General features: G+C 41.2%; 1 protein-coding gene across 11 annotated transcripts in view; it reads right to left on the bottom strand.

The window, feature by feature from the left end:
* Positions 1-12505, bottom strand: part of TNRC6A (trinucleotide repeat containing adaptor 6A) — a 98401-nt gene that overhangs the window by 63140 nt on the left and 22756 nt on the right. For 9 of the 11 annotated variants that reach the window (XR_008294671.1, XM_053213440.1, XM_053213439.1 and 6 more), the window contains 2 exons: positions 11627-11714; positions 3065-3086 (listed from right to left, as the gene is read on the bottom strand). The exons of 1 other annotated variant lie outside the window; for it this stretch is intronic. Coding sequence is in view for 8 of the 10 variants with exons in the window: in XM_053213440.1 (XP_053069415.1) it covers positions 3065-3086; positions 11627-11714 (110 nt within the window). In the remaining 2 variants the exon portion in view is untranslated. The remainder of the gene's footprint in view (positions 1-3064; positions 3087-11626; positions 11715-12505) is intronic. One more of the 11 variants, XM_053213446.1, reaches the window with a different exon arrangement.

Here is a 12505-nt window from a genome sequence, read left to right as displayed (position 1 = left end):
AAAAAATGCTGCTGACAGTTTATTCTGGATTATGTAGATTCTCCTGATTTTTAAAGGTTGGCAATCAAAATTTTAAAGGATAATAAAAATACTGTGTGGAGACCAGAGGAGACTGTGGAGACAGGACAACTAAATGCATTTGTATATCTTGCACAGGATCTTAGAAGAGAAAGAAGTTAATGGAAGAAACAGTGAAATCTCAATAAAGTCTAGAGTTCCGTTAATACCCACATCAGTTTCTTAGTTTTGACAAAGGTGTCACAGAAATACAAGATGTGAATCATGGAAAAACTGGGTGGGGTGCATATGGGAACTCTACTACCTTTTCAACTTTTCTATATAGCATCAATTATTCCAAAATCAAAAGTTTAATAAACAATAACAACTGTGTGTGCCAAACCTGTCCCACAAGCCTTCAGTTTGTAATCTCTAAACACCACGAATCCCAAATCACAAACACCTCACAGATATTATACACAGCACAAATATAAACAATACATTTTCATAAACGAGAATAATCGTGACCAATTATGAAGGGAGATGCCATCAGAAGAAGGGTAAAACGAGTAAAACGCTGGCAAAACAAGATAATGCACCTTGAAGAGTTTCACAGCCTAACATTCTCAGAATTGTGCAAAGTCTAAAATCTAGAAGATTCAAATATATTCATATTTTAAGTATAGAGGTACACCCATGGGCCAGGCAAAAATCTAAGATGGACTATAACCATGTGCCCCAAACGTAAGATACATCATAATAGCCTCAGAAATCGGGAAGGGAGGACCAATGGCCACTGGAGCGATCCGGCGGACGATGAGCTCTGAGAGTCTGGAAACACTGAAAGGGCCTCCTTGGCCGAGGAGTTGGATCAAAAAGAAACAGAAACAGGGATGAACATGAAAGAGAGAAGAATGCTCTGCCAAGTATAAAGGAGTGAGGGGCAAACAGCCTGGTTAGATCATGGGAGGTCAGATCAAAGAGGGCCTTGAAAGCCAAGCAGAGAAGTCTGGCCTTGAAGCAGGACAAAGGGACAACGTAACATCCCTACAGAGGGAAGGGGTGTGAGGAAAGCAGAGCGTGAAGAAGATGAATTTGGTCATGTTCCTACTACATTAATTTGGAAATGCTCACCCCCCTGTATCATTCCACACCCCTGTAACTTTCTCACATATCCAGGTTCAAAGCCACAATGTCACCCTCAATTCCCCCTCTGATCTCACCAGCTGCAATCCTACAAATTCTATACCTCACACATCTTTCATCCATCTTCCACCCCTGCTGCCAAGACCTCAGTTCAACTCGTCTTTACCCTGTCTGCTCCTCCTCTTCCCTCCCTGGTACTGTTTCTATTGGGGACACTAGACACCACTGACAAAGAAACATTCCTGAAGCATAGCTTATGACCGTGATCTTTGCTGGCTCTCCACTCTCTCTTTTTTAAGACTCAAATCAGTAGCTTACTTATTTTTATTTACTTTAATTCCAGTACTGTTAACACACAGTGTTATGTTAGCTCTCGGTGTACATAATACAGTGATTCAACCATTCCACACGTTGCCAGGGCTGGCTCTCCACTCTCTAACCAGCAGGAAGCCCTACGATTTCCCCCTACCTCCAGGTCTATATTCTGTCACTTCCCCCAACACTCCCACACTTATTCTCTGAAGACTCCCTCTTCTTGTCCACCTGCTTCCTCTGCCCAAAGCGCCTTGCTTCTCTTAGCTCCATCTTCCAGCCAAGACTTTCCATGCACAATGACTGACAGCTTTCAAAAAAGAACAAAAAAACAAACCATGTCACTCTTCTGCTTAAACTCTTCCATGGCTCCTGTCTATAAAACGCATGTCCAGGCTCCTGGGTCCACAGAGCATGTAAGGCCTCCATTGACCTAACTCCTGCCTATCCCTTCAGAAAAACCCTTCTACCCTCTACCTACTTACTGCTGGGTATTCGGTGCTCTAGGGATATCCACTGCCAGTATCGTCACATTATTTCTTGTCTCTGTACCTTCAATCATGCTGATCCCCTCTGTCATTTCCTTCTTTCTTGGGTTTGGCTGTTTCATCTTTTAAGATCCATCACCCCAAGGAGATTTTCCTTACCTGCACGCCCCCCCCTCCCGCCTCCTCCCCGCGCCTTCCTGTCCTGTGCTAAAGAAGCTAACTGTCACTCCTCTGCATCCAGGACATCAACATTTTTACTTGAAGCAAATCACCTCATACTATCGTATGTATAGGTGTGTCCTTCTACTGCCACTTTCTCCAGTAAAATGTAAGCTAAGACTGCTCTTATTCACTCTTACACACTTGCTCCTAATAAACATTACCTTAACGAACACTGACCTCAAATAAAAACAGGAGGTACTGGCTGCGTATCTCAACCAAATGTACAGGACATACTTCTGATACAGCTAAAAGTAAAAACTCAGAATCTTCGAACCTAATCAGCATCTGAGAGCCCTACACCTTTCATTACCAGGCAGTCAACTCCCGGGAGGGCAAAAAATTCCTGATTCAGGATCTGAGAGGAATTAGGATCCTGCCTCCTTACCACCCCGAAGGCTTTTGCTTGACCTGTACCGGGAGCTGTTCAACCCAGCAAAATAACCATGAGGTTAGCAATCCACTATTCTTAGTAATTAAATAGAGAGCGGGCATCATCGTCTGCCTCTAGGAAGGAGTTGGGGACAACTGTATACAGAGACCAAGGAATAAAGCAAGAGACGAGGCGAGAGTCTCAGAGGTAACCCCAGATAAGAAGACTTTTAAATGGAAAACTGAAGGGAAGGTACATGTGCTCAAAGACTCAAATCAAGGGAGTATGTTAGGAAGTGGTGTTCAACCTAGGAGACAGTTGTAAGGTAGGTCTTGAGGCGGTATATTTTAAAAGTGGCAATCTACACCACAGTAACCATTAACCCCAAAGGACGTCACTGAAGAAGTCTGTCCCCACCCCTCTCTTCTTTCATGCTCTTCACTCTCCCATCCTGGGGGTTAATAAAAATGCATATCAACAACCTTTATGAAAAAAAAAAAAAGGATAAAAATAGCTTTAAACAACGTACCTTTGATTTTTTGTTCAGTGGCCTAAAATAAAAACAAACAAACAAAAAACAATGTAAATATGAAACTGAAAGAAATGGATTGTTATGATAAAATGTTCATATATTACTATTACATAAGACATATACACTTTTATTAAGGAATTTGTCACTCAGATGAACTGCATAGGAAAAGATATGCAAAGAAAGCATGCTTTTCCCACAGATGTGCCCCATTGTCTCTGACACAATGTTTAGTAATAAAAAATTTTGAAATGTTTCTTTTAGATACATAGCAGAGAAGACATCATTGTATGATAGTAAATAAAAAAAAGGGACTGCACTGTTCTCATTATTTAGTTTTTAAATGATTTTTATGTAACTTGTCACCTTTGACATTTCGTGGATCTACTGAATTTTGCGTATGTTTAAATGGCTTCAAAAATTCTTCTTTCAAATGATAAAAGATGGATTAAGTTTTCTGGAAGAAAAGCTGAAGTTAGGTTACACATGGTTAACTTTTAAGTATTTCTTATGGGAGAAAATATATCAAACAGATCTGTCGCTTCTGACACACCCGACGGTTCAGTAAGATCACTGTGTTCAGAAGCTGAACTGCCACAAAGCCCGCCTTTCCGTGCCTGCCCCATCGCACACCCTGAGGTCTCCTCATGAGGAGCAAGGGCTTGTGACTCCAGCTTCAAGGGCCCCCAAAAGAAAGAAGTGATTACAGACAGAGGCCACAAGCGAAAATCAACTTTTTTATTAAGACCAATTGCATGGGAGTCCTAAAAATAAAACACACGAGGAGAGGCAGGGAGGTGAGGAAAGACCAAATAATTAGTAGCTGAAGAACCAGGAATTCTTCCAAAATAAAGACAAGGCTTTCCTTAAGTGCCATGGGGCATGATAATTTTGCTTAGTCATATGAAAGTACTGTCATTAAAAATATCATTTTTTGAATTAGATCATTCTAGAACTAGGCGGTAAAGGACTATATGGCGATTACCCTACTCCTGAAGCCACACTGAACAATCTTCCCCTGGAGAGGCAGAGTCAGTGTGGCCAGTGAGCTACTTTACCAAGCTTTAGAGCACTAATGCTGTGGCAAATAATGGAGGCCCATCTTTTACTCTACATGGATCAAAAATTAAAAAAACAAAAAACAAAAAACAGAAAACCGATGGAAGGACAATGGCAAAAGACCAGTCAACTAGCTTGAACCCTTTATTTCTGGAGACATTGTTTTAAAATTTGATGGTAGAAAAACAGTCTTATTAGAGAGAACTTGGTATATGAATAGTTTATGACAAGTACCGTACCGTGTCAAACAATAAGATACCTAATTTTCTGAAGCCAAAACATTATAGCACAAAAATTATTTTACATCCTAAACTTAAAAAAAAAAAACCCAAAAAACTCTCCTGGTCTCTTCCACAGTTTACTTCCAAAGGAAACTAAGTTACAGAAGCCACGACCACATTACTAAATCCCAAGATGGACAGCCAGCGTTGCTCTTGTAGGCCTTAACATAAAGGATGTGTACTCTCCAACTCCTCCGGAAAAACAACTCCAAGTTGCTTCAGAACAGCCAACCTCATTCAGCATTCTGTCATCTACAGAGAAGGCACCAAGAAGACATCCAAAGGCGTCTGCCCATCAGGACGCTCACTACCACAGTAAAGGGACGGGAATAATAGAACCCAAGAGCGCCTAACAGATTAGGAGGAAACTGAACTCACATGTGGTCCAGGGACCTAGCGTATTACTCAGACTATTAAAAAGAGAATTTCCCAAATGGGATCAGTAATTTTAAGAGTTGTTTGCACTGTTCAAAATGGTAGCCACTGTCCACATGTGGCTGACCCGTGAAACAAAGCTAGTCCAAACCCATGTGTAAAATACCAGATTTCTATTTTTTAGTATTTAAAAAAGGTAAAAATATCTCATTAATAACAGTCATATTTTGGATATATTTGGTTACATAAAATATATTAAAATTAACTTCAACATTTCTTTTTTTACTTTTACACGACCTTGTCATTTAAACCCTCTGGGCCTCGGTTTCCTAATTCTTGAAATGGGGTGGGGGAGGAGGGCAGGGGAGACTGGACTGCCTACCTTTCAGGGCTATTATGAGGCTCAAGTACAATATAAAAGATTTTTTTTTACAACACTATTCAAATGTGAGGTATCACTGTAGGACAGAATTAAAGGCTTCTGTCAAATCTAGAAGCAAAATTACTTCCATATTGAATATTTTTCCCTTAAAAACACAAAAACAGAAGCACCTGGCTGGCTCAGTCGGTACAGCACAGGACTCTTGATCTCAGGGCTGTGAGTTTGAGTCCCACGTTGGGCGTAGAGCTTACTTCAAAAAACAAACGTGAACTGTGATTTGACAAGCAATTACCTCAACTGCCTCACTTCATAAAGGTATCGGACAGGTGGCAGACACACCACACGCCAGGCTCTCTGTTTCTGTCAGGCTCTGCACCAGTTGTCTCCACCCCTGGATCCCTAAGCAGACTTGAGCGGCTAAGAGCTCAGTGTCTGAAGCCAGACTCTCAATCCTGGTTCCACCACTTAACACTACATGACCTGGACCAAAATTAATTAGCTTCCGTAAAGCTCAGTTTCCTCATCTATAAGGGCAGAACAAAAACACCTACACCAGAGCTGTTGTGAGACTAAAAGGATCTAACTCATGAAGAGCTCAGAGGGGAAAAAAGAGCTTAGGACAGTGCCTCGCAGGCAGGAAGCTTTCAGTAGGTATTAGCAGCTGCTGCTGTCGCCGCCCGCCCGTCACCAGCCACACCTGCCGGTGGCACTGCCGGTGGCAGTGGCTCAATCCTTTCATGCTGGGAAAAGGCCCAACTCAAACACTCCAGGTTCCCAAGTCCCTGTTTATTTTCTCTTAATCATCTACAGTATCTAATACAGTGCCAGGTATTAGAAACTACCGTTAGGGGGGCACCTGGCTGGCTCAGTCATTGGAACATGTGACTCTTCGTCTCGGGGTTATGAGTCTGAGCCCCACGTTGGATGTAGGGATTACTTAACCCTTAGGGGCGCCTGGGTGGCTCAGATGGTTAAGCGTCCAACTTCAGCTCAGGTCACCATCTCACAATTGGTGAGTTAGAGCCCCACATCGGGCGCTGATCTGACAGTGTGGAGCCTGCTTCGGATTCTCTCTTCCTGTCTCTGCCCCTCCTCCCCTGTTCTCTCTCTCTCAGAAATAAACATAAACATAAAATAAAATCTTAAAAAAACAAAAAGGAACCTTAGGAATAAAGAACTGATGCTTGAAATCACCTATTTTAAATGAGATAATTAGGGCTCAGAAAACTTTTCTAGGATTTCTTAGCAAGCAGCACTCAGTCTAGCCTTCAAGGCTAGATGCATACAAAGTGGCTTTTTTAAAAAATTTTTTTAATGTTTTTATTTATTTTTGAAAGAGAGAGCAAGACAAACTGTGAGCAAGGAAGAGGCAGAGAGAGGGGGAGACACAGAATCTGAAGCAGGCTCCAGGCTCTGAGCTGTCAGCACAGAGCCCGACGCAGGGCTTGAACCCACGAACCGTGAGATCGTGACCTGAGCCACAGTCAGGCGCTCAACCGACTGAGCCACCCAGGCACCCCCAAAGTGTTTAAAAAAAAAAAAAAAAGACTGGAGACCAGCAAGGTGAAACAGGCAGGACTGGAAGAGAACACCTGACCGCCCTGGATGACTGCAGCACTCCAGGCCTGCTTATGTTACTGCCCAGGCTGCTGAGAAAATGTTACTTACACTGCTGAACATGATCCCTAGTCTCAGAACAAAATGGTCTTCAGGAGACATGGCGATTAATACTTAAATCTCCAAAAAAGGGGAACGAAAATTGGAAGTTTTCTACGATGTAAGTCCTGCTTAAATTCAAACTGAGTACATTTAAATCCACAAAGCCTAGAAAAATCCTCACAGCTCTTAACACAGTAACAAAAATACTCAACGGTCTGTGTTCAACAGGCTTTAAAACAATCTCAGCAGTAAAAGGTCCCAATTTGTACTGTTGCTTCCCTCCGGCCCCTCAATTCTTAAGTGCTTTCTAGAAACTACAATTACATGCTTAAAGGTTATACCAAATTATCCCTCTATAATTAACCTATTTCTCAACTTCCTTTTCCCTCCTCCCTACATTTCTCTCAAGATTCCTTCTAGAAATTTCTTCTAAAAACAAAACCTGGAGATAAATCCAACCTACTGCTACCACGGTTGCCTCCACCCCCCCCCCCCCCGCCTTTTAATTGAGTGACTCCATTCTGAGCCTGCCTACTGCCCCCTGTTTAAGCACAGAAACTACATTCCCGTGGAATATCAAATTATTTCCTAAGCCTTAGAATTAAAAGATAAGTAAACAGCCATGATTCTTAGATATGAAATAGAAATATTTTCAAAAAACAAAATTAAAAATAAAGACATCCAGACATGGATCTTCATTGTGAGAGATGTACTGAGGCTGAAATATAATAAGAAGCATGTAATCTTTGTGTAACATTTCTTTAAGAGGAAGTTAAATACTTAAATTTATATTGAAGAAGATAAAATTTTAAAAACTACCATAGTAAAAATATTACGATGAGCCATGTTGGTGTCGAATAATTTATATAATGAGTTAGGTCAATGGTTTTTTTTCTTGTTTTTTGTTTTTTTAAATTTAAAATAGAAAATAATCAGGGCACCTGGGTGGCTCAGTCGGCTAAGCATCCAACTCTTGGTTTCAGCTCAAGACAGATCTCAGTTTGCAGGTTCAAGCCTTGCATCAGACTCCGCACTGATAGTGCAGTGCCTGCTTCGGATTGTGTGTCTCCCTCTCTCTCTGCCCTTCCTCTGCTCAGGCTCTGTCTCTCTCAAAAATGAATAAACATTAAAAAAAATTTTAATTAAGTAAAATTAAAAAAAATTTTAAAAATAGAAAATAACCTGTGACCAGAATTCCTTAAAAATACTATAGTGACTATTAGGGACTGTTTCTGTATGCATGGCATACAGGCCTGTTAAATGCCTTACAGAGATTATCACAATATATTATTTGCAGCTTTAAAGTTCACCTTTAGGTTGGGGGCGGGGGGGGGGGGGGGGAAGCAAGAAGTATGAAGGATACAGATGCCTGGCTGGCTCAGTCGGAAGAGCCTGTGACTCTGGATCTCAGAGTTCAAGCCCCACATGGGGTGTAAAGATTACTTGAAAATAAAATCTTTAAAAAGTAAAAAGGATAGGGGCACATGGGTGGCACGGTTGGGGGTCCAACTCTTCACTTAGTTCAGGTCATGATCCCAGGGTGGTGGGATGGAGCCCTGTGTCAGGCTCCACACTCAGTGGAGCCTGCTTGGAATTCTTTCTCTTTCTCTCTCTCTCCCCCCGCCCCCCCCCCCCCCCCCCGATTCTGTCTCCCCTGCTGGTTCGCTCTCTCTCTCAAAAATATTTAAAAAAAATAAAAATTAAATTAAAAAGATGAAAGATAACACCATGGCACCTAGTTCTGGAAAAGTGCCAGCTGGGGGATTAAGCAGCTTCCCATCCTATTCCTAGTTCTGTTATCCTGACAAAACCATGGTTGGCCACTTAACTCACTTTAATGCTTGGGCTCCTTCTATCTGTAATGAATGGATCAGAACAGATAGTATCTGAAGACTTTTTCAGAAATAAAAATATATGTTTTTTTTTTTAACATTTGCATAGATTACATAAAACAGGCAGATGGTTTTTACTGTGGTGAGTTTATGTTCCAACATTTATCTAAATGGGCCTGCCTACCTGGCTTATGTAGCTGTCTGCCACCTACCTGCATACACCTGCTGGCTCCTTCTACAGACAAAAAGCAAGCTTGAGGAAACCTGTCTGAAAAGTCTTGTGACTCACATTCTTTCATATGGACTGTACATGTGCCAACTTGGGATTCTTCTCTGTTTTGTTTTTTAATAGCTATTTGGTAACAGCCTATAGCAATACCAGCTGTCCTCGCTTCACCGATGTGTGTCATTTGAATTCAGTTATAGGCTGGAACTGGAAGAACAGTCTTATTTACAATGGCAGTCTACCCTACTACACTTAACATTTATTAGAGGTATTAAACTTTCTTTAAATGTGTTAAGTGATTAGTATTACTGTGTCTACAGGACACACAGGGTACCCTACCAATGCTCCCCCACCATTATCGCTAAGCCTCTGTGATGATTCCAGTGGGACATGGTTAGGGGGAGAGACTGGAATGGGTGAGGCAGGGATGGAGTGGAAAAGAATATGAAAAGCTGTCACTTCAGATCTGATGAGAAGCCAAATGGCACAAAGGTCATTATTCATGTATTAAAGACACTGACTTGGTGATTTAGAGATCTAGTTATGAAAGAACCTAAAGATGAACTTCAGCAATTAGAGCAATTATTTGTATTTGTCACAACTTAAATTTTTTTTTTTACTTACATTGCACATTTTAAAAGCATAACTTTTAAAGAAATCATTCCAGTGACCCCCCTCCCTGTCTCAAAACTTCCTCAGTGAACAAGGTAAATCCTAAATAAACATGCTTCGTTCCATCATCCCTTAGGCTTCTTCTCCAGCCATTTCACAGACATACCGACTTACCAGCTAACTTCTGAATTCCTCAGCAGCAGGGATCAACAGGTCTAACGCAACACGCAGACACCTGCCAAACTACTGATCCTACCTAATGTACACCTAAGCATCTTCTTCAACAAGACTCTGATGTTTGTTAGTTTTCTTCATTAAGTAAACGGCCTTCACACCGTGGAACAAGAAGAGTCTCATAAGCCTTCTCCCAACCTCAGACTTGCAGAGGATACAACTTCTCTGCAATAAATCCTGAGCTAAAGACTGATCGCACTGTAAAGACCAACCTATATCAACAGGCCTCTGACAGAAGCCTAAGGCATCATCAATGCTAAAACTCTGTATTAGAAACCTGTTTCAAACCCCGTGACCCTTATGGATGCATCCCTCCCAGTCACTCCTGAGAGCAACCAAAAGCCCAAATGCCTAGAGTCGCCTCTCACCTCTTCACTCTCAGTTCTCCAGTGGTCTGTGCTCTACCTCCCACCCCCTCCAGCACTCACTGGTCACGCTGTAAGCTCATCACTCCAGAAGGAAATTCTCATTCCCCCTTTCTTTCTATTTCCCTGACCTGATTAAGTGCTCCCACAATGCACTCCATCACTCAGTCTGGAACTTAACAGTCAACCGAAGTTATTCTTCCTTCATATCCCCTTCAGTCCCTCCACCAGTACCCTAGCCTCTAGTTTCCACCTCTTCCAACCAAAGTCCAAGTCCGCTAAGTAAACATTCTCAAACGCATCACCCTGCTAAAATGCCTTCGCTGTTTTCCCCAACACCTAATGGCCAAAACCCAGAGAAGAGTCGGCAGCTACCACCACCCTCTGCAGTCTTATCCTTGGACGTTTCTGCCCTTGGCGTCTCACCCCAGCCAATCAAAACCTGTACTTCTGTAAGGCTGTGGACGCTTACCTCGGAGTTGACTCTGCTTGGAATCCCTTTCTACTCTACTCCTTGTTCACTGGGCTAATTTCTATTCTAAGAAATTGTCCCCATTCCCCGGCCCCATTCCAGGCTGACTGAAGCAGTTCTGTGTGCTTCAACAGCTCCCTACCTACCGCAGATGTGTGTGCTGTTTTTCCCTAACAAATAATGCAGAGATAAGTGTGCAGCCATAACACGGTGCCTGGCACAAAAGAGGTAGAGGTTACAAATTAAAGTCATAATTTTCATTAGAATAGACAGGTGGAACAGTAATTTCACTGGGTCTTTTGGAACATTTTTAAGGTCCTTGAAAACTTGAGACAGTAGGAGAGGAGTGCCCAGCTGTCATCAGGATTCAGTATTAATTTGTAAAAATCTTTATAATCATGGACATAATCTTTTAGTTTTCTGCAATTCGTATTGCTTTAGTTACAGTTTCTGACAATGTACTGGCTAGAGATTATCTACAGTAAATTATATCCTAGGCTAATTTTAGAGTATCTTAATGTAAATAGCAAATTCTTGAAATCAGCCCAGGTACTAAATAAAAAGTGAAAAGGAAATTGACACTTTATTCCCAATTGTGTGCATTATATGTATTATGTTATTTTGTTTAATTAAATTCTCATTTTACAAAACACAAGGAAACTAAGGCCCAGAGAGGCTAAATGAAGTTTAAGGACACACCATTCGGTATGCTGTGTGGGAGAGACAGATTTCAATGCAGCCCTCTATGCAGCTACAAATTCCATGCTCTTCTCACGTATAGTAAGGTGTAAATACATTATGAAAACCTAGGAAGAGTTAATTGAAAGACAAAAACCTGTATAAAGCACTTACCTTTGAAAACACTATCGGCAAGGTTAAAGAACCATGCATTAAATTGTACACACTTGGCAAGTTACTATATATGCATATTCAAAACACTGAATGTTAAAATGAATCTCAACTGAAGTTAAAACATTCAAATGCCTTAAAAAATCCAATAAGAGTAACTTTCTTTTTAAATCTGTTTAGACCACTTAATATAGAGTTTATACATATATATACTACCTTCTTTTGAGCAGCTTCCTTCTTTTTCTTGTCGTCTTTTTTCTTTTTCTTTTCTTCCATCAACTGTTCTTCTTCTTGCACTAAATCCCTGAACCACACAGTTGCAATTAACTTTCCCAAAATGTATTAAGAAATACAAATAAGGTTGCATACAGATTCATTTTCACTCTTATTAGAAGTAAAGACATGGCAAATTATTCTTTTACATTCATGAAATAAAACACAACTTGCAACCTAATCTAACCCCACAGCTACTATTTAGTACTCTTCCTCAGGTAGCAGAGCTTTTGTCTTCGTGTCATGTCAACGAAGACAACCTAAAATTAGCAAATTCTACTCTGGGAAACAAGCTACTCCTTCCAATTCTAGAATGTAAACATCATGTGAGCCAGAGTTAACCTCGCTTCCGGCCCCAATTATCAATCAGTAGCCAATAGCAATGCCTGGGACCTCCCCACAGCCCTCTCTGCCCAGGTATCTGGGGTATCTTTGGCTTTCCTTGCTCTAAAAAGCTGCATTAACTATTTTTTAAACACAAGTTATTCATAAAAAGATCATGTATTTCAGCTTACAATAATTTCATATCCCATAAACATTCCAAATAATTCTATCAATAAAACACATGGGAATCAATAATGTACTCACTATGTAAGTTTGTTTCAGTTCTTAAAATCACAAATGCTTAAAGTTGTCTGGGGCGTCTGGGTGGCTCAGTTAAGCGTCCGACTTTGGCTCAGGTTCTCACAGTTCACGAGTTTGAGCCTGAAATCGGGCTCTGTGTGGACACTCAGAGCCTGAAGCCTGCTTCAGATTCTGTGTCCCTCTCTCTCTCTGCCCCTCCCCGCTCATGCTCTGTCTCTCTCTCTCAAAAATGAATAA

This window comes from Acinonyx jubatus, chromosome E3, assembly GCF_027475565.1.
Source record: "Acinonyx jubatus isolate Ajub_Pintada_27869175 chromosome E3, VMU_Ajub_asm_v1.0, whole genome shotgun sequence".
NCBI lineage: Eukaryota > Metazoa > Chordata > Mammalia > Carnivora > Felidae > Acinonyx > Acinonyx jubatus.
This window is presented reverse-complemented; position numbering and strand designations above follow the sequence as displayed.